This window comes from Thunnus maccoyii, chromosome 16 (genome assembly GCF_910596095.1).
Source record: "Thunnus maccoyii chromosome 16, fThuMac1.1, whole genome shotgun sequence".
In the NCBI taxonomy this organism is placed as follows: domain Eukaryota; kingdom Metazoa; phylum Chordata; class Actinopteri; order Scombriformes; family Scombridae; genus Thunnus; species Thunnus maccoyii.
Window position 1 is genome coordinate 25,959,020 of NC_056548.1, and position 26,455 is coordinate 25,985,474.

At 41.5% G+C, this 26,455-nt stretch overlaps 2 protein-coding genes across 3 annotated transcripts in view; one reads left to right on the top strand and one right to left on the bottom strand.

Annotated features, from left to right (window-relative positions):
* Window positions 1-21,371, bottom strand: part of eipr1 (EARP complex and GARP complex interacting protein 1) — a 57,423-nt gene extending 36,052 nt beyond the window's left edge. The window contains exons 1-4 of the mRNA XM_042389440.1: window positions 21,190-21,371; window positions 19,822-19,905; window positions 9,002-9,134; window positions 5,395-5,551 (exon numbers count right to left, since the gene is read on the bottom strand). Of these exons, the coding sequence (XP_042245374.1) occupies window positions 5,395-5,551; window positions 9,002-9,134; window positions 19,822-19,905; window positions 21,190-21,231 (416 nt within the window). The 5' untranslated portion in view covers window positions 21,232-21,371. The remainder of the gene's footprint in view (window positions 1-5,394; window positions 5,552-9,001; window positions 9,135-19,821; window positions 19,906-21,189) is intronic.
* Window positions 21,372-21,482: 111 nt separating this feature from the next.
* The window catches only part of trappc12 (trafficking protein particle complex subunit 12), a 36,673-nt gene continuing 31,700 nt past the window's right edge, over window positions 21,483-26,455 (top strand). Inside the window, exons 1-3 of one of the 2 annotated variants that reach the window (XM_042436889.1) lie at window positions 21,483-21,582; window positions 22,480-23,811; window positions 26,234-26,350. In XM_042436889.1, coding sequence (XP_042292823.1) covers window positions 22,489-23,811; window positions 26,234-26,350 — 1,440 coding nt within the window. In that variant the 5' untranslated portion in view covers window positions 21,483-21,582; window positions 22,480-22,488. The remainder of the gene's footprint in view (window positions 21,583-22,479; window positions 23,812-26,233; window positions 26,351-26,455) is intronic. The other variant, XM_042436887.1, reaches the window with a different exon arrangement.

Below are 26,455 nucleotides of genomic sequence, written 5' to 3' on the forward strand. Positions count from 1 at the left end.
TTAGCATGGATACAGGGACACCAAGGGCAGTGTGTGTGTGTGTGTGTGTGTGTGTGTGTGTGTGTGTGTGTGTGTGTAATGCTGTATGTGAAACCAGTTTGAGTTTTAGTTGCTCAAAAAGAGGACGTTTTTGCAAAGTGGTGTTAGGTTTTGTAGAGGTGATGGTTGGGGTTAAAGAATAATTACCATGGTTTCCAATCTTTCAGTCCAATCAGTCTTGTTTTTGTAGTTTTGGCCATCATTTCAAATGGATATGATATTGATGTACTCAAAAAAAATAATTTCTGAACATGTCCAACGGGACAAAAAGCACTAATTTTCAGATGATCAGACAGGATAAACATTAAAGTTTAGCAAGATTATCTGAACCAATTTACAACTGTATCTGTCCATGCCAGTAATAAACCCAGATTGCAAAAGAAAAATCAGTAAGTATGGTAGGTCAAAGTTTGTTGCAGCAACATCAGTGAGATCTCAGCAATTAACTTCATGAGTAGAACTCTATTTAGTCTTTGGTTCCAATTGTTGGTTCCATTTTGGATGCAGTGTTTTATCAGTCTGTTTCCCCATACCTTACCAAGAGCCACTGGTTATACCAATCTTACCCTAACCCCAACCAATGATCTAAACCCTAACCCCAACCAATGATCTAAACCCTAACCCCTACCAATGATCTAAACCCTAACCCCAATCAATGATCTAAACCCTAACCCCAACCAATGATCTAAACCCCAATCCCAACCAATGATCTAAACCCCAATCCCAACCAATTATCTAAACCCTAACCCCAACCAATAATCTAAACCCTAAACCCAACCAATTATCTAAACCCTAACCCCAACCAATTATCTAAACCCTAACCCCAACCAATTATCTAAACCCTAACCCCTACCAATTATCTAAACCCTAACCCCAACCAATGATCTAAACCCTAACCCCAACCAATGATCTACACCCTAACCCCAACCAATGATCTACACCCTTACCCCAACCAATGATCTGCACCCTTACCCCAACCAATCATCTAAACCCTAACCCCAACCAATCATCTAAACCCTTACTCCAACCAATTATCTAAACCCTTACCAAAACTTTGCCAACATATCACTTTACTAACATATCTCTTATCTATCCTTTTGTCACTCCATTTTTTTTTTTATCAGCAAAGAGTAACTTCAGTAATGGCTAAAATAAAACATTTATCAGCTGTACTCACACTAGTTTGTGAGGAGAAAGATAAATCACTCTGTAACACCACTGACCGCGAGTCAGCTGTTTGTTTTTGTAGTTCAACCAGACCAACAGAGTGGCGACTCTCTAGATAAATGATGTAGCTGATTGCATCACACCAATTTCAGGCGAGTCTTTAAGTCATAGAAATACTTTAAGCTTATCAACTTTTGAAGCAGGACCTACAGTATTTGGAGGAAGTAGGTCATTAAACAGCCATGCATGCAAAGTAAGTAGGCCACAACTTTTATTTCAATGTATGAGATACATAATTAATCAACATTTCATATGTTCTGCTGCTCATCTCCTTTTTAGGTTGTAGCTACAGGTTGTGAACATTAATTAGGCTGCCACTCAAAACGGTTATTGCCCTGTCAGACAACAAAGGGTGATAATAGATCTTGGAGCTTTAGTTAGCTATAACTTAAATTGCTTGCAACTGTTGAAATTTGAACCTAATTAGATTTGATAAGGGATTTAGCTTCTGTTAAAGAGGAACTCCACTGATTTTACACCTCAGTGTCAGTTAACAGGTCTTAGGAGTACTACTGCAAATGTGTAAAAAGTTGTATAAAGCCTTTCGTGGCTCCAGAGGGAGCTGTGTGAAATCTAATAAATTGCCTCAAGTGATGAGTGAGCGTCGGTTGGAGCTGAAGACTCCATGTTTGAAGGAGGAAAAAAATCTGGGGGTGTGGAGCTAGAAAGAAGTGAGGGGCTGGAGGCTAGCAGCTCCAGACTACTAGCATAACACCCCCGAATCTCAGACTGAACTGTTAGCAGTTGAGCTGTATTTCGGGTAATGTAGCCTCCAAGTTTTGACAAAGAAGAATGCATGGAATAAAAAAAGATGATATCTCTGACGCAGCTGCAACAATTTTGATTCTTTTTTAAAAACTGATATCGTGAGTCCAACAATGTTATAGGAATGCAATGTAAACCGGTGGTTTTAAGCTGTTTTGATATTGGATTCTGATTCAATAAACTATGATCAAACCCCAACAGAAGTTATGGGCAAAAGTCTGAAAGTTGTAGTGATCGTAATTATCCTATAACATACTTTAACGTTTTTGATTAGCACCTGCAAACCCTGGAGGAAAAACCGCCAGACCCACAACCTTCAGTGCAGCGCCCGCCTCATGGTGTTTAATTTAAGATGTGGTTGAAGAGGCTGGATTGCAAAGGCACTGTAATCGACCGACAGCCCCCATCTCACACACACAGGGCTGATAGTCTGCATGAGAGCCCACTACCGGGGTCCAATTGATTGGGACTAGGGGACCCTCACAGTGAAAATCACGCTCAGTGATCACCAAGATATCGGCTACACACATATACACACCACCTACACACACTCACACACACGTTTGCATGACCAGCCACATACACAGACAACAGAGACCCTCTCTCGCACTACAGGATGAAAGGAGTTAGACATACAGTATATACTTTCGAGTGAAAGACTCAAAGCCTTTCACTCGAAATGATTGCACAATAATACACATGATTGCATTCATGCGTGTGTGCACAAACACACACAATCACACCCACAAACACCTCCTACCCCCTCCTGTCACACCCCACTTTAGAAAATCAACCTCGTTGCCTTTTGCGCTTTACCATTCCCTCCTAGGGCCCTGATTGGCTCAAATGGCTCCATGGGAATCGATTCGCTCAACTGGCACAGCTCCCTATCGAAACCAAGTGCGAGAAGAATGAGAAGAAGAAAAAAAAAAAAAACGCCATGATGCACACACATACGCACCAAAAAAAACATGATTTTCCCCGAGCTTTGTTTAGCCCTGTTCTTTTTTTTTGTGTGTATTTTGCCGATATTTCCATTCAGAGCACGCTTCACAACAGGGCAGAGGCTCAAATGTTTGCCCACCCAAACAATGAGGGGATTTGGAGGAAGGAGAAAGTGTTATTGTTAGTGGGAGTGGAGGGACACCAGCAAGCGAGCACGCTGACCGGAAAACACACGAATGGAGGATGCGGGCTACACACAGGCAGACACGCTACGGTGGACACAAACACACACGGGCAGGTGAACAAACACACGCACACACACATGAAACAGACAAAAAAACCTCATAAGAATACAAACTCCAATCTCTTTACTTTTTGTCTGCTTAAATACACAAACATGCACACACACACACACTAACAGTGGTGCAAGCTGCCAGCATTATCAGAGTGAGTGGGGATAAGCGTGCGCGTGTGTGTGTTTGTGTGTGTGTGTGTGTGTGTGTGACATGGAGAGATGGAGGAGGTGGGCAGCAGACCAAAGCCATCCATCTAGGGAAGCCAATAGTGCACAGCATAGGCTACAGGCTTCACAACACCAAATGCACGTTCCCTCACCACACACACACACACACACACACACACACACACACACACACACACACACACACACACAGAAACAGTGTGGTGCCCTTGTGAGGGTTACAGCTCTCAGGGTGTTAAGATGGTGGAGTCCACAGCCATCAATCTTTAGCCATCAGCCTTGCTTGACCTGCCCCCTGACGCACACACACACACACACACACACACACACACACACACACACACATATACTGTACAAATGTACATGGGTGCACCCCCGCACATACAACCCCTCTCCTCCATACACACAAGCACAAAACATACACCCAGTTGCACTAATTCAATCATTCTTCTCCTATCTCGCGCTCTTCTTTGTGAGCCTCTCTCCATCTTTCTCTTTCCTTCTTCTTCTTCTTCTTCCTCATTCCCCTCCATCTTTATCTATCGCTCGCACACACCTGCTACAGTATGCATCACGCTAACTGATTGGCGCCTCTAAAAATGATAGCAATCATGAGGCAGCCGATGAACAGTGGACTAAAAAGGGGAATGACCATTGATTTTCATTCTCATAGGCGGTGAGTTATGGCGAGGCATTGTGCACAGGAGCTGCGACTGTAAGACAAAAGGATCGAGCCGTGACTACAATCTGAGATGTGGGCCAGTCAATAGTCTGAGCCAAAAAAATAAAAAAACATTCAGATGGAGGAGAGATACAGATAGAGAGGGTAATAAGAGTATAGATGGAGAGGAGGAGATTAGAAGAGAAGAGAGAAGAGAGGAGAGGGGAAGAGAGGAGAGGAGAGGAGGAAACAAGAGAGAGGAGAGAACGGCAGAGGAGAAAACTAGAGAGAAGAGGAGAGGAAGAAAAAAGAGAGAAGAGAGGAGGAAACAAGAGAGGAGAGGAGAGGAGAGGAGAGGAGAGGAGGAAACGAGAGAAGAGGAGAGGTCGGCAGAGGAGGAAACAAGAGAGGAGAGGAAGAAGCAAGAGAGAGGAGAGGAGGAAACAAGAGAGAAGAGGAGAAGAGAGGAGAGGAGAGGAGAGGAAGAGAGAAGAGAGGAGAGGAGAGGAAGAAAAAAGAGAGAAGAGAGGAGAGAAGAGGAGAGGTCAGCAGAGGAGGAAACAGGAGAGGAGAGGAGAAGAGAGGAGAGGAGAGCCTACAACCTACCGGCTACAACCTGTATCTCTGCCACCTGCAGTGATTTCACTGCTCACTGTAGTTTCTAAATGATTCCAGTTGAATTTTGAACCTCTATCAGTATAAGAAAATATCCTTCCTGAATCTACCTGTTGGTTGTTTGCTTCTTCATTAGAGGAAAGCAAGTCAGACAGCAAAGTGCCTACCAATGCTTTTCAGAGCACATATTGGTGATGTATAGAGGCATCATATACAAGCAAACTTCAAGCTATATAGTTGGTTTACATAGTGCCATAAAATCCAAGGATTTATTCTGTATGTATTACTTTTTCCTATTTATTACCATGATCAGCACAAAATCTATCATGTGGGTCACTAATTGTGCTTTAGGAAGCACATTCAAAACAGCTGAGTGTCAAAGTTTTAATTATAGACATTGGAAAAAAATAAGTTTGACAACATAATTCAAACTCAAAGTCAACCTATGTGCTTTCTTTCCTCTGGTGGTTTCAACACATGTTCACCTGATGAAGACTGTGACATTCAGGTGAAAGTGCCAGTAAAGTGCTAGTAAGTGGACCTTGAGTTAACATTACTGTTTCAAACTTTCAAAATAAGTTGTAATGCGTAGTGTGCATCACTTGTACTATAACTCTCACAGCAGTTTACCCGAATGCAACTGTTCCCCAGCAACACCTACCAGGAAGTGTTGCCGTGGGCGCTGTCGTCTAGGTGACAGAGCAGCTCCAGGGTTTGGGGGTTGTGGGCGGAGTCGTCAGGTGACTCGTGGCTTCCTGTCTCCCAATCGGAGGGCATCCGCCACACTGCAGCACAGGACACCACCCTGCTGTCACTAGCTGGAAGAGAACAACACACACACACACACAATCATTCACATACTGTTACACTGTTATTTTTTGTGTGTGTGTGTGTGTGTGTGTGTGTGTGTGTGTGTGTGTGTGTGTGTGTGTGTGGCGGACAGGCGCTGACGCTGTGACGTGGACACACTTTCCTCCAAATCCACATCACAAATGAGTTATTTTGGCACAAGCGCACCAGAGCCAGAGCTGCTAATTGGAACCAGTGGACTAAATGTAGAATTGATACAGTAATTGGAGTAAAAGTTTGAGGCTGGAGGGCATAACCAATCACAGAGAGAGGGAGAGACAGAGCAGAAAGAGAGCGAGAAAGAAAGAAAAGTGAGAGCAAAATAGCCTAATTTCTTTTTGGTGTAGATATTGATATTGTGTGGGCAGGCGTTGGGCTATGAAAAACTGGCGTTAGGCCTATTTGTCAAATTAAAAAGCAACGTGGTGCGAGTCCACAGGCTCTTGAGTGGTTTTAGACAACCTTGCACTTGGAGTAAGTGGGCAAGCAATCATCTTGAACAAAAGCCTTTTCTTGCTCACATACTAAAGTGCCAGTGGGAGGCGGTATGGAAACGCTATATGAACTCACTTGTGTATGTGTGTTTGTGTTTATTACTCCTGTGTGTGTGTGTGTTTCTATGTACAGTATATATATGTGTGTGTGTGTGTGTGTGAGTGTGTGTGGTGTGTGCAGCAGTGCGTAGTGGGCTGTCTGGGTTTCAGCCCGGTCCAGAGTGGCTGTCATTCTGTGAACTCAAGCATGTAGAACTCAGCTGACAGAGAGAGAGAGACGGAGGGGGGGGAAAAAAGAGGAGAAGGAGGAGAGGAAGAGGAGGGCAGTGGAGGTTGAGGGGAGACAGTGACTACACCCTGTCCCAGAAGTATCTACCCCTAAAGGCCTACAGCGCACTCTGCATCAACCTCTCCCTGCCCCATCTGACATGGTTGTCAGCTCCTGTATGACGTAACCTCAGACACACACACACACCTCTTCTACACCTGAGAGGACCCTCATCGCCATGATGTATTCCCTAGCCATAGCCATAACCTTAACCCAGTTGTAACCTCAATCTGAAAACCGAGTGTTAAGTTTTAAACAACCCTTTGAAGAAGTGTCCTCACTCTCGAGGTCTAGCTCACTTTGGTCCTCGCAGAGATTAAAAAACACTCTCTGACACACACACACAGCACAAGTGGCACATCACCATTCTGACCTTAGGAAGCACTATAGCCTAGACTGTACATATTGTACATATACTGTGTTTAAGATTGACACTTGGCCAATAGGCAGGACATTGTAACTAAAATGAGATTGTAATAGGACTTCAACTAATGATTATTTTTCAAATCGATTAATAAATAATATTGATTAATCTGTTGATTATTTTTTCAATTAATCATTTGGTCTATTAATGTTTCCCAAAGCCCAAGGTCACATCCTCAAACAACCAACAGTCCATAACCCAGCCATATTTACTTTACTATCATAGAGAACTTAATAATCAGAACATTTGAGAAGATGGAACATGGATAATTTTTTTAAATGACTCAAAACGATTAATTGGTTATCAAAATAGTTGGTGATTCATTTTCTGTTGATTGATTAATCAACTAATTGTTGCAGCTCTAGATTGTAATCTATACTTTAAGCGTCACTCCTGCATTTGTGTGGTGTACAGTACAGTACAGTACAGCACACTGTGTACAACTGCGGTGTACAAATGTCGGCGTTGTTTTTCGATGTCGCCATCACATAGTTTGTCCACCACAGAGCACTGATGAGATCATTTTCAACTGTACTGACTCGTTAAATACATATCATGGTTAAAATTCTTCAATATTTAAATTCAAGAAATCCTCAGAGGTCGAGAAAACCCAGTGTCTTCAGTTTCAGTAAGTGATGAGTCCTACATGAACCCAAAAACAGTCTTGATGAGGATTTCGCAACATTTGAGTCTAAATGTGATGAGACTTATGTGTGATATGTCTCAGGAAAGAGGAAATACCTGAGTTTCTGTGTTACTCAACAAGAAGACTTTTTGAGTTACTAGATAACTGCTTCACTGGCAACAGCCATGCTCACAAAACGCTTCACGTGCAACGACTGCATCAACAAAACAACCTGTTTCTTCAATCCTCACAGTAAGAGCTCCTACTTCCTCCCAATACAAGATAACATGTGCACTCTCATACAGGCAGTTATCTGAACAACTAAATATAATGCAACCTGTATGAAAATACTGTAGGCATACGTATGTATAAATGCATATTAATACATAGAACGTCACATCTGAGTGTTAATAAAGAATAATATGTATATATGGATAAATGATACTTAAAGCCACAGTGAAATAAAATATACATTCCCCAGTTCTAATCCTGTGTCCCTGTGTTCAGTTATTTCTTGTTACATGCAACCTATAAAATATTTTCATATGTTTAATGACTCATCTTGAGCTCAGGGGCGTATACAAAAATGTATCAAATCAAATGTGGCTTTGATTTTGTGTCTAGCTAACTGCATCCATCATATAAAACTGCACTTGTTCGCTTGTGGATGATAGGAACTAACCAGTATCAGTCTCAGTATCAGTGCTGGTCAGGCTCTATTTTTAGTGATATCTCCAAAAACTGTATTTGCATCTTGACATGTGTTAATGATTAGAATAACTCTATTACTCTATGATGTGTTAATGGGGAGGAAAACTACGGCCCTATCACCTGCAATTTGAAATAAAAATAGTGTTTCTTATCAAAGCTACGGCAGTGTACTGTATCACACTGAGAGGGTTATGAGGGTGATAAAATATTATTGTTAATCTGGCCATGGGTGCTGGTTTTTGTGGTTGTAACCACTGCTGAAAAATACGAGGTTCAGTTTCAACAAAATTGGACTGGCACGCTCTGACACCGCTGATACAGTTTCTCCTGCAATCCCAAAGGACTTTTTTGCTAAACAGGTTTTCTTTATTAGGATTGTTATATCATAGAAGCTTTTTTTTTTCTCTACTTCCAATTAAATATAACGCTGAAAGAAAAAAAAAAACGTAAATTTCACGAGAAAACCTCACATAAAAACACGGATGATCTACATGTGAGGTTCACAGATTTTCTCCAGCCATAGCGAGTTTGCAGCTGCCGCTATTATCCCTCATGTGGGTCATCATGTCCACACATTAGTATTGATTCTATCAGAGTCTGAACATGACTCCTAACACAGCTGCTGCTGTCGGACCTGCGAAGACAGACGAGCTGTTATTGATCACCTGTTAAAGAGCGACTCCACGTTATGATTCTCAACTAAACTGCATGAGGTAATCTGATGAAAAGAAACACGGAGAAAAAGAAAAAAGAAGACAAAGGAAGAAAAAGAGAAACATGATGCATAAGGAGGCAGCGAATGGGGAAACAGAGACAGAAGGAAACAGTAGGACTCACTTTTGTTATAGCAGGTGGTAAGCACAGCCTTATCTGCAGGACTGGCGCCAATGTGCCATATCTCCCCAGCTTGGTGCAGAAGGACATTCTTATTAATGATGTTATTCTCATCATCAAAGTCAATGATGTGGATCTGGAAGGAAAGCAGAAAAAGAGAGAGAGGAGATGTGTTGAGGATGAAGCTAGAGTTAAAAACACTGTGTGCTCCTCCCTCCACACACCAGGCACAGTTCAAAGCTCCACACGCTCCTCTGATTCCCCCCCCCCCCAAAAAAAGAAGAAGGTTCCTCTTTTTAATATGACAGTAAACGTAATTTCAAGGCAGTCGTCGCTTTGGTTCTTTTTTTTTCCTGTCGTCAACTTCATACGGCTGCAGACTTTTCATCTTGATTTGGCCTTTAAAGCGACGATTAAGACACTTTTTAGAAGTCATGCCGGATTCATGGGAGTTCTGCATATGAGGAGTCAGTGGAAAAGGTACAACAAAAAGGGAAATCGATAAAAGCTCGTTCCATCTTTTTTTTTTTTTTTTTTTTAGACAAATAGCCGTGCTAAAAGGGGCTGGGGATGAGGTGCATTATCCAAGAGAGCTTTCCTGTGAAAGAGCTTTAATTGTGTTGTTTTTCAAAGTCTTTTCTTGTAAGCAAGCCTTTGTCAGCAGATGGAAAATTTAGCTTTAGCTAAGAGTGCTCTAACTTTAAACGTCTGGTTCGTCTGCATAGTGAGTGTGTAACTTCAGTTGAGTATAGTATGGCACTCATGAGTTGGGCAGAAACAATACAGAATAATGTCCTTTCTGCAGTATTTACAGAATGTAACTTTATTTGCAGTCTAAATGTACCACTCAGACACTACTACTGATACTACTGAAAATCCCAAATGCCCTCAGGTGTTAACATGTGCTGTAGGTGAAGAATGCCATAGCGATAGTGTAGAAAATGTGAATTGCACCTTATGAAAGTGTTGAGAAGTTGCTCTCAGTGGAGAACGCAGTGTCTCTCTGGCTTTATGATCATTAAACGTCAGTATAAACTGCTGAGTTTATAGTACAACATTTAGGGAAAAATGCTTATCTGTTTTCATGAATCAAGCCCTTTCAGACCCCGTCTGTTAAACAACACACTGTGAATGAGCCAATTTTAAGTTGAAGAGATCCTTCTCATGTCAGATCAGTCCACCTGCCAGTGTTAAAAATCATTTTCCCCTTGCAGTGTGACCACAAAGAAAGAGAGGTAGAAAAAAAACACAGTAATAATCCAACCAGCAGTTTTATCCATGTCAACAGCATGGATGAATAACAGAAAATCCAGCAAAACACTTCACATACAGCATGTTTGAAAATAGATCAAATGAGAGCCCCAACTTAACGTCTCAACATGCTTGTGTACTGTGGAGCATCATAAACTAGGCAGCAGAATTCCTTTTCTAATAGTGTAAGATGAAACTTTTTTATTATTTAATTTATTAGAGGATTCACTAGTGAGAAGAGGAGCTCATTAATGGTCATTAATTAAGGCTTCAACAGCAAAATATGTTTTAAAATCCACCAGTAACGCAGGCTGTAAAAGAACTGAGAACACTCTTTCCTTCTTCATATCATAAACTCATCACTATTTTTCAGTGATGCCACCAGATACTGTGCACGTATTGTGGCTCTTGCCGTAAATGAATCAAGCTCTAAGGAACATTAACGTAACAGACACCCATGTCTGAATGACAAAAAAATCCATCACTTGAACAGATAGATAAAGCCAGCAGATTTCCATATTCCACGTCTAAAAAGGGGCTTTAGACTATAAGTCTGATACCACTCATGTCTGTGCCAGGAAGCAATAAACCTAGCTTAGTGTAAAGACTGGAAGCAGGGATAAACTGCTAGCCTGGCTCTTTTCAAAATGAAAAAATATACCTATGCAACACCTGTAAAGCTTAATAATTAACACAACTTTAGAAGTGCTGGTGGACATGTTTAGGAACCGTGGATAGAGCAAGGCTAGCTGTTGTCCCATGCTTCCAGTTTTTATGCTATGCTAGGCTAGACTCTGTACATAACACATAAACATGAGAGTGGTATTGATCTTCTCATCTAACTATCAGAAGGAAAGGGAAGGTGTGTTTCCCAAAATGTTGAACAGTTCCTTTAGTATACTTTAATATCTATGAAAGCAGTGTTTCACAACCCTTTGTGAAGGTTTCCAGTTAAATCAAGACAATCAGCAAATTCCTGTTTTCTTTGAATAACTGATGCTAAAACCTTAAATGGCAATAAAAAGTCCACCAGTACCAATATTATTTGGGATACTCAAGAGAAACCTCTTGTCTCTATGCCAAAATATAATGAGGCTGTACATAGGAAATCAAACCTCAGTACTTTATTAGTACCAAGTGTGTCCATAGCCCTGAGCATCAAAAACTGTAAAGCACCAAAAGTTGGCGTTGAATGCTTGCTGAAATTCTCAAAAGGGTATGACACAAATAATACTTCTCCCAATTTTAGACAGTATTTCTACAACAGATCTTAGACAGATGCCTTTGTAAAAACAACACTTAACATTTGAGAAGCCTGTCTTCATTTGTTATATAGAAAAATGCTTTTTGTAGAAAAACATCTTTATAGTTCTTAAAGTAAGGTATCAAAAAATAACTTTGGTATCAAGACCAGAATTCTTTGCTTAATCACTGCAGGTTTCAGCAATTCGCACAAGCTCAGTATCCATTTTCAGGGATCCATGATCAAGTATACAAAGATGCATTCCTAAAACTTAACAATTACACCTAAACTACTATATGAGCCTCAACTATAAATACTTGGTGCATGATGGGCTTTAGCTCCTTGACCAGGTGTAATGCCGAGGCCTTGGCTGCACTTGAAAACACAATCAACTGCCGTCCAAACTTTACAGCACACAAGTTCAACAAACAAGCTAAACTTTTATCCATAAGACGTTAATAAGAAGTCCTCCTTACTGAGCTCTTTTCATTAGATGGAAATCTATTCTATGAGGGCCCTCGATTGAATGCAGTTCAGGGCCCACAATGCAGTAAAACAGTGAGGGTCTCAAGGTTTGATCAGACAATTAATGGCGGTTTCTCCCATAAGAAAGACACTTACAGCACCTTGGGGGACCGTTAATGGGGTTGCACTGGACAATAACTCCTGCTAGGCACTTCCACTCCCCTTCCCTGTACTACTTTTACAGGCTGAACAAGAGGATGAAAGGAGGGGGCGTGAGGAGGAGGAGGAGAAGAGCATCGGAGCGGCAGCATCCTTCAGCCGCCTCAAAGTCAGCTAGGCGGCTATTAACCTTGGGTTGGACTGCATCGAGCAAAAAATTATTACGCAAAGTTATAATTTTATGGTGGTGGGGGAGCGGTACAAATAAATTCAAGCCGGCGGGACAGGGTAATTGGAGGGCCTAGTAATAGGGTCCCCCTGAATGAACCCAGGTGTGAGGGGAGAGAGAAGTTCCAGCCCTCCTCCCCCAGGTGATTTATCCCTCACTCTTCCAGGCCTGGGGAGTGACTCATAGCCTTCAGCCACTTGGGCACCCGGCCCAGCTCTTTTATTAATGTGCCGAAGGTGGGAGGAATTGAGGCAGGGAGGAGGAGAGGAGGGGGATTGGGAAGAGGGGGTAAGGGAGGGATAAAGCCAAGCTGGCTCGTGGCCCCCACTTCAGGGGCCTCTACACTAAAGCTCTTTAGCCGCACAGATGACAGTAAGCGGGGCGGAGGAGTAGCGAGCGGGTGAGAGGTGCCAAGCTCGGGCGCTTTATCTCGTTAGCAGCCTTAAATGCCATGCCGACGTGCCCTCCGATCTGTCATTCCTGCTATTGGTCTCTGAGGGATTTGAGAGGTGCTCGGCGAGTTAAGAGAGACATTTCCACCCTGCATTATGCTTAATGGGAGGTGGAGAGGCCAGGAGGCTTATGGGTACAGCAGGAGCTATCACGGCTGAAATGCCAATCGAAAAAACATTTTTCATATTGCAAGTTCAAACTCAGACACAGTGAGCTAACCAATGTTGGCCAGAAAACTTATGCAGAGAGGAAAAGACAATGAGCTTCATGATTAAAACCGACTGCACTTACTCAACCACTGATTAAAATGTAGGGTCATGACCAAAAAAAATGAATAATGATCCTTTTTAGGATCTACAGCTTCGAACACTCTTCGACTTCATTACCAGAAAACAAAGAAACAAGTCAGTAAACTATGTTTACACTGCAAGATGCAATCAAATCTTGGTCTAAATCTTTGTCAGGGTATCAATTTTGATGAATAAAGGCCTGGTAAATCGTACACTGTATGAAAAAGAAAAAAAATGTGCAAGGAGACACATCATAAACTGTCACATTTCATAAATGTGGCAAAACAAAAAAAAAAAAACAAGCATTGGTCACCACACTAGCAGGGTTTCTTTGATAAAAAAAAGCTGTTTTTCAGTTAGTTGGTTTGTAGAAAGGTTGTAGCAGCAGTGACATTGTGAGATATGCTCCAAACAAACTAGCTCGTACAACATGTCTGATCACGTCTAAAAGAAATCGTGTTCTGTACTGCCACACTCGAAGGCAGGGCAAAGGGCCTGACATTATTGCCTCGTCCTGGCTACATCCCACTGCTTCCCCAACGTCTATGCAAGAACTCTGCATGTCTTTGCGGTCTCAATGCAAAAAAAGGGGGATGACGGCACACCCTTTCAGACAGTCTCTCCTTGAAGACATTCATGGTGTTGCACTCAAAACATTAACACTCTACCTTTATTTCACACACCTGGCCAATGCTTGTGCGAAGTGGGCGTGATTGTCAGATTGTCTGTTCCAAAAAGTTACAGGAACTGACAGACAAAGCCGCCCACTCTTTCCAACATCCAAAGAAGGGTTTCAGGGGCTGTTCAACAATCTAATAAGCGCTTTGTTTGAAGCATACTGAGGCCTTGACACTGTCAGAATTTTGACGGTCTGCATTTGGTTCTTCAAGCGCTGAATCACATTGAGATCTAGGACCACTGTTTAGGATTGACAACCAAAGATTTCACCACTAATTCTCTTGTGATGGTCAACTTCAATCTGTGCAAGTATGTGCCATTAGCAGTGGCAGATCTAGAAAATTTTACATGGGGTGGCAAGAAGTTATGGCAGGGTGGCATGGAAGGGCATAGTATGTGGGGGTCCCCAAATAGAAATACAATTCTACTTCTGTAGGTAAATGGATTCAACAAAAGATCCACAAATATATTTTTTACAATGTTTATTCTTACATTGCATTATGAACAAGAAACCAGCATTAATACAAAAAACTGTGAGGTCTTACTGGCTCTGCACCACCCGTCAGACCACAGTTTATGACAGCTTAAAGCCGTACTCCAGCCAGTGTTACTTCCTGTTTAACGCTCTTTCTCAAACAGAGAATAGGGGTGTGGTTAATAGTAGTAATACATTACCATGGCAACCAGAATGCCATTCTAGCGCACTCACACTGTGTCTGAATGGTAGTGATGTTATAGCCTAACCGCTTACAACAGCATTAGCTATATAGACTAGCTTACATGTCAGTATCAGAGATATGTGAAATCCATAGGTGAAGTTAGACAATGGCTTTATTGATGGATCATCTAGTTACTACTACTGTGTGTAGAGGTGTGTGTGTGTGTGGTTATGCTGTAGCAGCCTGGTGTTGTTTTAAGGCAGTTTGGTGAACAGCTGTGTGTAACAGCACTGCGCTCTGGCTGTGGTTTTATCAACATATCAGTCCTGCTGCCTTCAGATGCTGCAGGGATTTAATGAAGTGAAGGAGAAGCTTCTCATACAGTATAAAGCAGCTGTGGACAGCAGATACTGTAAGAATCACACACATTCATTTATAGTTCATTGAAGACTGATTGACTGACTTTCCTGCTTTAACTACATTAAACGTTAATTTCTGTGCTGATTTTGGTTTGAGAGTGTTCAGTTGAAATTAATTATTTATATTTTAAGCATTAATCTGTTGTTGCAGCACATCTGCAGCAAGTATTTAGTTTGAAACACAGGTGCCTGATACTGTATCAGCAGCCTATGTGACGCTCTCATAAACAAAGGGATTTTATGAGGATGACGTATTACTGCAGCGTTGTACTATAGTCACACATCATTGTTCCATTTTAGCAACTGCTTACATTTTTGAACTTTGGGTGCAAAATTAAGTAATTTGTCAAAAAATATTAAGCAAACAGTGTGGCTAATCAACATTGTCAGGAAATGACTCCGAAAAATATGAAATATGTTAAAAATGCCAAAATACACTAGAGGGGGGAGTTTAAGGTGACAGTTGTTATGCTGTTCTCAATACTGAGAACAACTATATTTCTCTTCTCCTGTTTCCTCATCTCTTCTCTCTGTGACTTTTCATTTTCAGTCTGTACTGCACACCAGTCCAACTACTCTGACCTACACTAGTCAAGATGTAAATGGATCTCATGGTTAAAATCCATGTATTTCATTACACTGTAGGAGCATGTGGTTAATAAACTACAATAAAACAACAATCAGATTTAGCACTGAGTGATATTTAATCCCCTGATGACTAATATATTCAGTCTGACAGTCAAGGATGCAGCAGCCTGTGTGTGTGTTGACTCTGTGCTGTACTATATTAGAAGAGCAGTTATATATTTGCTAATCAAACAAAAATAGCACTGACGTGTAGTTGTTAGGCTACAGTCCCGACAACCCACATTCCCTAAACGTGATGGATTCAAACCTAACTTAACAGTGTTTAACACCACAACGCTGCAGCTTTTGATATCTACTAAAATTGAGGCTAACGTTATTACAGACATGCTTTGGTTATTGAATGAAGTTTAGCATAGAGTAATTACATTCATTGCTGACTTAACTTTGTTTGAGTTAAACTGGTTAGGGTGGTTAAACTTCACACGGAGAACCTCTGACTTGACTTCACCTCCAGATGCTGCAGCGCTCAGTCACTCCGTGTGTTGTGTTGTTCTGACTGGCTGCCACTGTCTGTCTGTGTTTGGCACAATGCCATACCAACAGTTTGCAGGGGCCAAAGTGAGCATTATGAATTATGGATTTTCTTTCTAGTTCTTCCTTATTTCAGTGCTTTGGACACCTTAAGACCATAGTGGTGACTGAAAATTACATTTATTTTACAATTACAGTTTAAGGAGCAGGAAAATTGGGGGGGGGGCTTGGTGGGGGAATCTAGAGGGAGGACAGCTGCCCCCCCCCCGCCCCCCAGATCTGCCCCTGGCCATTAGCACCCTCATTAAAACAAAATCAAATCACTGTACTAAGATTTGATTTACACTACAACAAAGAATTTACCTCTTTGGTTTTCTTGTGTTTCAGATCCATGCTCATGCTACAGTGGAGGGAAGTGTTGGGAGAAGTAATAAGAAATCACACAGATCGACTGGGATGCATTGTCACCATTCCCAACAAGCTCTGTATTAGACTCGCAACACAAGACTTGGATTGAACTAGGTCTGCATTCAGTGCCAGACCATTTTCACACTAAAGTCTGCCAGAAAATAGGCTCGTTTTTTCCAGGCAGACATTTCTCTTTTTCTCTCTCTCGCTCTCAGAGAGCTAATTATTTCTCCCCCCGTTTAGAGCCAACTGTTTCTGTCATCTGTCTCTGTAATGACCTCTGCAAGACGTGCATGCATGCATGCATGCACGCACTCCTCTCTCTCACACTTCTCCTCCTTCACACACACACAGACACACACACATACTCAAAGTAAAAAAACACACAAACACACACACAGACTTTTGCAGAGAAACCCTGGATGCACACACAACATGGATGTACATGCAACAGATTCAGATCTATTATTAAGGATGGCACTTGGCTTAAAGGAGCAGTGTGTAGGATTTAGTGGCATCTAGTGGTGAGGTTGCAGATTGCAGTCAACTGAATACCCCTCCCCCTCCAAGCATGTAGGAGAATCTACGGTGGACATGAAACTCAAGAAAACACGACAGCCCCTCTCTAGAGCCAGTTTTGGTTTGTCCATTCTGGGCTACTGTAGAAACATGGTGGTGCAACATGGCAGCTTCTGTGGAGGAGGACCCGCTGCCTATGTAGATATTAAGGGCTCATTCTAAGTAGAGCTATCTATAAGCACCAGCTGCCAGCCAAACAGCCGACGACTCATTTAAGCCAGCTACTTTATTATATCCATTTTTGATTCTAATAAAACAGTTTTGATTAACAAGTTGCAATTTGCAATATGTATATTTTATAACTAATTTCAATCAAAACCAATACATAGACTAGATAAGACATGGGATTAGAAACATGTTCACCCATGAAATAACCTTGTTTATTTTTGTTGAACAAGAGTGCATTTATGTTTCTGGTAAAACAATACATTAACCATCATTGTGGCATGTCTTGATAAACTTCACAGTGAAGGTGTCAATAAATAAATAAAAAATAAATAAGATCTAATGATTCTTAATTACAAAAGTTCTGATCAGTCAGGAATAAGTGTGGTTTTTAATATTAATAGATATTTACAGGCTGTGTGAGCTAAAACTCATTAAAATATGCAATAATTGAGATCAGCGTATATGATGGAATAGTGATATTAAAATGTGCCAAAGGCCACCGAATTGGAGCTTTTACAGCAAAATCTCTCTCTAGGGGAGCATGTTCCTGGACCCCCTAAGCTGGCTACTTTTTCCCACCAGCTGGAAAGCCCTGTTTAAGGTAACGAAAACACAATTCTTATTTTCATGAGATCACACACTAATTAAAACATACTTAAGAATATTATATTCTTTTTCTGCCAAGTCTGTTCCAATAGATGCTACTAAATTTACACACTGCACCTTTAAGTGCTGTTACTGGTGTCTGACGGCCAGACTGAGACTGTCTGTACTGAGCTACACCTGTGGTCCCAAGTGATGCTCAAACAACTACCATACTTAACTGCAGTATTTTGATCATCATTATTAAAGCAAATGCAAATACCAAACATGTGCTGGTTCCAGATTCTCAAATGTTAATTAATTTAGGGCTGCAACTAACAATTATTTTGATTATTATTTTCCAGTTTATATATTTTCTTTGTATTGCTATATTAAATTAAGAATGATTTTTTTATAGAAACTGTTGGGATACATTTTCAAATAATGGTTTCTATGTCATTGTTTTAGAACTAAATTTAATAATCTAAACAAGTCTTGTATTCAGCACACACACACACACCACAATACCAAAGACCAAACCTTTACATTATATTTATCTAACAGACCAAACATACACACACAGTAAAATACATGTAATTTTCTTACCTAAAGAAAAGGAACTAAGCACACTCAAATAAATATGTATTTAGTAATAACCTTGGCTAGTGTTGCTTTGGAGCTGGCAGTGAATAGCATGAATAAAGAGAGATTAACAAGCTACAGATTATCAGCAATACAAGGTTTGAAAAACTATCCAAATATTACACTTGTCAGTTATGTTCTTCAGTTTTCTGATAGCTTCTTCTTTTTAATACTATGTCAAGGTTATGATATCTTGAAATATTTAGACACTTATCTGACAATACAAATCCACTTCTTATGCCTTTTGTCTCTTTTTCATACTGAGGTAGCAAAAAACAATTTTTTCTTTGAAAAAGAAAGTATCTTCATCATAAAAATAAAGGTGTGGACAGCCTGCTCGTGGGCCATGGGCAAAACAAAAGTGTCTTTACAGAATCCTGGTTTCTTTATATCTTGAGCTCTGCTTCTGTGCAGGTGTGCAGGACTAAGACCTTCTGCATGATTACTGTGTTACACCACCTTAACAAATATAGCTCACCCTCTCTGCTCTCAAGATTTGATTGCCTTAAAAAAAACTCTTGAACCTGACCACAAATAAATCTCCTGACCAAAATCAAAACTGTTTTTTCAGGTCTAACATTGAGGTCTTAGGTTTTAGGCTGAAATGAAATGATAAACTTTCTTCATGTCAGTGACAATCAGAATATTTTTTTTAAATTGGCCCCTTCAACTTGACTCTGGACATTCATAAAGATTTTGGCATCATGACAACTTGTATTATGCTCTCTTCCAGAAACTTAATGATTGTCTTTGACTCTCATTTCAATTTTTCATTTCAGGTACATTTTGTGTGTGAGTATATTATTTATGACAGATGTTTCCAGTTTACTACATGGTATAATATGGTCTATTATTATACTGACTGAGCCCAACTGGTGTAGCATCATGTATGTCTGGGGGAAAGGGTCACACAGTAGACAGCAATATATTTATGCAACACTTCATTTCCATTATTACCTAAACTCAAACAGATCAAATTTGCATGAGGACATAAACTGCCACAGTGAACTACAAGACTAAGAACAGGGGTGTGCCAGTTGCCTCCTGTAGTAGAAAACTTCCTTCCTAAATAGGAGACGTCTTGTGTCCAGCAGATTTGAAATAAAATTGCATAGATTAGGAATCTTTCAGTGTGAATTTAAGAATACTTTACAAGGTACTTCTACGTTTTTGTGGAAAAACCTTATCAGACACAAAATATTATTCAAAGTATTATATGCAACTTTTTTTATATGTCTGGTGGGATCTTAAAACATATCTACATCCAGTATGTTCTTGTCCACAGTTAGTCCAGCAGAGGCAGCATCATGTACCTCTGAGTGGTTATCAAACACTATAATACAACCCTTTAACTACCCATTTAAAACTACTACAATAGATATACATTGCAAAGGGACACAAAAACAACACTTTGAACTGAATGAGTGAGAATAGGAGAAATTGTCTGTTTTAAGTGTCTTTTTTTCTCTCTCTCCTTACCTGGTTGTCAAACTTCAGAGACTGTGTGCCCACGAGGAAACGAATGGCATCAGTTTCAGCTGTCTGGGCAGTTAGTGCTCGTGCCTGTAAAGTGGATACAAGGGAACATGACTGTCCATTGTCAACACATTTTCAATTAACAGTAGGGATGCACGATATTATCGGCACGTCATCGGTACTCGGTCCCGGTTAATTATTCAGTTTAAAGTGGGAAGAAGCAGCGGGTCTGTCGGGCAGCTGAGTTAAATGGAGCTTGCGGATGAAACACCGGGACCGTCAGCGTGAAACAGTCCGTGGGGGAGCTGCTGTGTTCAGCTGCACAGATAAGAAACACTTTGGCTGACAGGATGTACCACTCTGTTTGGGGAAAAAAACAACTTCTTTTTGGTTTATACCAGCGGGTGGCAACCAGCATATTAGGTGCATTACCACCACCTTCTGCTCTGGAGTGTGGACCAGAGATTAAATCCTACACATTAATCCTGTCTGTCTAATGAACTCAAAGAAAACTCTATTGCTCCACCAACTTGGCAGGTTCATTAAAGTTTTAATGCTGAGCTACTGAACTCCATATTCCTTCATATATTGTCTTTCTTGATCATGGTACAATCTATGCTTGCAAGCATAATAGTCTCCTCAGCCAGCTGGAAAAAATATGTGCATATATCGGTATCGGCATCTGCAATCGGCCACAATGAGTTGGAAATATCGGCATATCGGATATTGGCAAAAAAAACAATATCGTGCATCCCTAATTTACAGACTAGAAAATAACACTTTCTGCAATAGGCAAGGGCACAGAGCTGATAAATAAATACTGTGACATACATCTGCAACAACTTATTCAACAGACTAAACTAACAGTTAAGCCTACAGTTTTATAATATAATAGCAAAGAGGAGAAATAAATAGCAAAGAGTATAGAGGGTAAATAGTAATGACAGTGGAGCAGCATTCAATACCCCGAATCAGAATTATCTTTATTGGCCAAGTATGTTTACACATGCAAGGCATTTGACTCCGGTTTAGTGGCTCTCACTGTACTTACACATAACATAACAATCATCACAAATATACACAAGGAATGTATATACACAGGTGACAGCGTTTCTGTGGACTGTAAACAGGGTACAAATAGTGCAAAGAGTGCTGAGATAAACATTAAATGGTAAAAAACAAACAAACATATAGTAGGTGGTTATGTAATTACAGTATATACAGCCTGTTCATATATACAGTAGTGGGTGAAATGTATTCCACATTTTGTATTTTAGACTAAAATAAATATGTATAATTTGTAGTGAGTATTTTTGTGTTTCAGGGTTACTGCACAGTGCCTGAGTTAACTGTTCATCAGGGTAAACGTACCTGAAATTCAAGACCATAAATGACAGGAGCGTCGTCCTCCATTTTTGCAGTTTGGTGAGTTAGCGCTTTCTTATTCTTCCAAAAAAAAGCGTCACCTCACGATGAAAACACTTAAGATATATACGTTGTATATATATATTGTAGACACGTACTGCTCAAAACACAAGTCAGTCGGTTCTGCACTTCCGCGATTTTAAAATTGTACTAGATCAAGTTAGTCAAGTCTAGAACGTAACCGTACTCGTACAACGTTGTGTGCGCTTTTAAAAGTACGTAGAATCAATCCAGAATCCCGTAATCTTCGCTGGCGTGAAATTTGTCAGCTCTGGAGTGCCGTAGCTTTCTGGTGTAGCCGTGCATGCGCAGTAGAGTTGTAGCTGTTTCTGCAGTAAGGTAAGGAAACATAACCGTGTGTTTGTGCTCCACTTTATCGCTTGTTGTCTGTCATTGCATAGTGGTGCAGATAGCTTGGTAGTCTTTTACGCTTTTTAAAGCCTGGGTAGCTATTAGTGAAGTATGAATTTGACACTTGCAATCAGCTGCTCGGTTAGCTTACAGTATCCAGCCCAGCTAACCTAGCGTTAGCAGGATAGCCGGTGTTTCGATTGACGAGTGACCGTGTTAACTGGTGACTTTTGGCCGAATGGTTTCTCAGAGTGACGACAGCTGTTGAAAACACGAACAGAACTCCTAATTTAGGTGTCCTCCTAAAAGCCATTATGTTCAAATATGAAGTGACCCTTATTCTACCAGTTAACCTGTGTAATAATGTCAATTTCCTCAGTAGACTCTAGGTGCTCTGCTAATCTATATTTTTCCCCACATTAAAAGTAACTTCAAGAAATGTGAATGCTTCTTGTTGGCGAACCAGTTTGATTTACATAATGTAGGACAAAAAGGACCTGACAAATATATACTGCATTGAACATTCAATTTAGGATCATTTAAGGCTTTTAGGCTTCTCAACAGCTGCCGTCACCACGACAACCACGGACGCATTCGACTTACAGTCACCAGTTAACACGGTCACTTGTTAAACCTAAACATCGGTAGCAAGTAACTATCCTACGGCTCTTGCCTTACCGTGACAGCAATTACAGCATGAAGACGCTGTAGTGATAGAAGAGGTTCATAAATTAATAAAATTAATAAAGTAGCGTTTGCTTACAATGACAGGAAGTGACCAAGAAAGCTGCTGTACGGTGTCCAACTATATATTCCACATTTAAATGAATGTTATCATTACATTTAAAAAGTAATACCATTTAACACAGTGTTTTAATTGTCCAGAGCAGTAAGATGGATAGTGAGGAGGCTCCTGCTCAACGGCCAGTCACCTTGGATATCACAGTAGAGGATGTAACCAAGGAAGCTCCATCTGCAGACCCTCCAGAGCCAACCACCAACCAGACCCCTTCCATAGACAACGTCCTGCCCCAGGAGGACAGCATTGATCTGGGTGGAGAGTTTGTCACGCCCCAGGAGGAAAGCAGCGCCACGCCCTCCGAGAGCCTGATGGACAAGCTCAATGACCAGATGATGGAGAGCGTCATGATCTCCGACTCGCCTAATAACAGTGAGGAGGATGATGTGGCTCCCATTGATTCCTTTCTGGATGCGGGAGAAGAAGAGGAGAATACAGGAGAGACCCCGGGTGACAAGGAGGAGCAAACTGAGATAGGACAGAATACAACTGAGATCAAAGTTTCAGCCGAGGAGCAGAAGAAAGAAGATTCTGAGCCCAAAGTAGAGGAGGACACAAAGGAGGGGACGGACACACAAGAGGATGTTACGGCCTGTGTTACACCTCGAAGTGACACACAGAGCCCAAATGATCTTCAAAGTGAGGAACCAGCACCAGCCAAAGAGGCGAGCCCGAAAGAGGAGCCCGTGCCGGTGTGCACCATATTCAGCCAGGGCACCCAACCGAAGTCTTTGGTGCCTGACGGCTTCCAGCCCACCCTCATCAAGTCCCCCAGCTTTAGTATGGGGAGCGGTGGGGGAAGCGATGAGGCAGTGACCCCCAGCAAGCTGACGGCTCCGCTCGTGTGCCAGCCCAGCCCCAGCCTCAGCAAGTTCTTCACTGACAATGGACAGACAAATCCAGCCTCTGACTTCTTTGATTCCTTTACTGTCCCCTCCTCCTTCATCTCCGTTTCTAACCCCAATGCAGAGATCCCTCCTGGCGCCAGCCCCGCACCCACAGCCACCACCCCTGAGCACCAGCTCTCCTCCACCTCCTCCTCCCTCTCCACCCCTGGAGGACCTCTGGACTCCGGTGTTCCCACATCTAGCTCAGTTTTTGCCCCCACCCCTACTGAATCAACTGCCAAGCCCCAGCCTCCTCCACCCCAAACAACCCCAGCTCCAACTCAACCTGCCGCCCCAGCCCTGGCCACTCAGCCGCAGCCCTTCAACCAGCTCCAGGCTGTGTTCTCAGGCAGTGATGACCCATTTGCAACAGCGCTGAGCCTGAGTGAGGTGGACCGGCGCCATGATGCCTGGCTGGCGTCTGAGGAGACCAGGAAGGTGTTGATCTCTGTGGCCACCCAGCAGTACAGCCCAGCCTACGTAGAGAGCAGCAGACTCACCATGCCTGGCCTCAAGTTTGACAACCTGCAGGTAGGACAGGCACTTAGGCAGCAAAATTCTTATTATACAACATGTGTCCTTAAAAAGCCCTGAGAACACTATGTCTCACTTGTTTCTGGTTTTCTTACTCTTCTGTGATAGTAAATTGAATATTTGGGGTTGTGGACTGTACGATGTACAAAACAAATATTTTGAATATGTCACCTTCAACTCTGGAAAATTGTAAGGGAAGACAGTAGTTAGAGCTGTGCGATATGATGATATATATCGTGTGACAATAGGAAAACATCTGTCATTTCATATTATCCTCTGTTGTTTATTTCGTTGTGTCACAAATCACACTCTTCACGGCAATATTTTTTGTCATTTGGAGTCTGTCCATCTTTTGCAAGGATTACACTGATAAATTACACTTATTGGATTTTAATCGTGAAGCTTTTATTGCACTTACAGTAATGAACGAGTGTAGTTGTCCTCAAATCAAGTACTTCACCAGGATCACTGTCTCTCCTCTGCTCCACTGTGTGTGCAGCACACGCACGGAGCGCTTAGCCCCACCTTCACTGAACCATAGAGAGCAGAGGAGAGTACAGTGACCATAAATGACAACAAAATGCAGATGCAGTAGAGACTGTCTTTATTTATGTTATTTACCTAATTTAAGTGCACTCATTTCATTTCAGTTCAGAGTCTTTACTGCGTTTTGTTGTCATGTATGGTTGCGCTACTCTCCTCTGTTCTCCGTGGTTCAGTAAGGGTGGGGCTGAGCCCTGAGAGGAGAGACAGTGAACCAGGTGAAGTACTCCAGTTGACAACAACTACACTCGTTATGATACTGTAAGTGCAATGCATGCTACCTGTATGCTACAGCTAAGTGGTGCACTGCCAGAACCTTCCAGGTGAAACTTAAGCCCTAGAATTATTATTCTGCACGTCGGAGTAAGTGGATTACCGTTAATGCAGTAACAAAAATTTAACAGAGGAAACGGACGCAGAACAGAAAACAAAGAGGCTTCATACTAAAATTTGAGCAAATATACTTCAAAAGAGGGAATTAGAAATAAAGGCTCTCTCTAATATAAGGTTGCTTCCAATAAAGGCCTGGAACCCTCTGCGGTTGAGGTAAAGTAAGGCCCTGGCAACTATTTGAGGAAATGCGGTGAAAGATAAAATGAGAAAACATGACTTCCAATAAATTTTTGTCAGTTAAAAGATTAAGATTTAAGCAGACTATTTGGCTGTTGTACAGTGGAAACCGCTTATAGTGATCACAGTTGCAGTGATCAATCGCTTATATGGATCAAAAAGCTCAAGACAGAATCATTCCTATACAAATGCTCTTTAAATCATTTGCAAAAAGTAATCAAGTAGTCTTCTTACAGTGTTACAGTAATTCTATTTTTTTTCCTTACTCCCATGATACACATCTGATATGCATTTAGCAGCTGCAGCATCATTATCAGGCTTTGCGGCACACCTCCACAGGGTTGTGTGGAGGTGCAGGGTGTGGGTGTTTATTTGTAACCGCTGTGAAACAAGCAGAAAATAACGTTTTATTCCTCTCATTCACCGGCTTTCTTGCTACCACTGCTCACTCTCATCATCCACTCTCTAGCTCACTCGACCGCTGCTTCTCTCTCTCTCTCTCTCTCTCTCTGTCTTGCTCTCTCTCTCTCTCTCTCTCTCTCTTTCTCTCGTCTTTTTTAAAATGAGTTGGGAAGCAGTCAGCAAAGCCTAACTTTACTGTTAACGTTATCAAATGAAGAGGAATGTCCTCCCCTCTTTCTGGTAATGTTTTTGTCCTCCCTCATGGCAGGGTTACAGCTCTAATCAGTCTGATCACTGGCTGTGATTGGCTTCCAGAGAATTACAGGTTGCAATTCTCCAAAAGTTGATGGTTCAACTTTCTCGCTGCAGGGCGCTGCGGCCCCCACCCCCGCAGCCTAAACGCACATCCCATCTGCTTCCGGGGATTACCTGAGGCTGGTGGTGCATGCACATTGAAAACATAACGGGAAAAAGAAAGTCTCTCAATGAAAAGCTCCTTGAAGCTTATGACAAACTGCCAAAAACAAGCCAATGAGATGCAGCAGCGAAAGAACAAGCATTTGAAACAGCTGTACTTTATTTTGAAACAGTTAATAAAATTCAGTAAATACCAGAGCAGCCCGTTTCATCACTTTATATTCATGTAATAAATATAAAAATGTCAATTAGATGGTAATCTGCTTGAGAAATAAATAAAAAGAAAAAAAATAAGTTATAATAATCATCCACTTATAGTGATCAGTTTGACCCGGACAGACGTGATCACTATAAGCAGTTTCTTGAAATTTTGCAATTAATCTCTTACAACAAAAATCACTGTAAGAAACTGTGAAAACATGCAGTATACTCACACAGTTCTGTTGTGTCCTTTTGCATGATTGGGAATTCATGTGTTTTGCTGCAGGGAGACGCTGTGAAAGACCTAATGCTTCGTTTCTTGGGAGAGCAGGCAGCCATGAAGCGTCAGGTCCTCAACGCCAACTCTGTGGAACAGTCCTTCACAGGCCTCAAACAGCTCATCGTAAGTCACTCAGTGTACTTTTTGTCTATGACTAATTTGTAAATGTTCACTTCTGAGGGTCAGACCATTATTCACTGCTTAATGAAATCCTGACCCATAAAAATG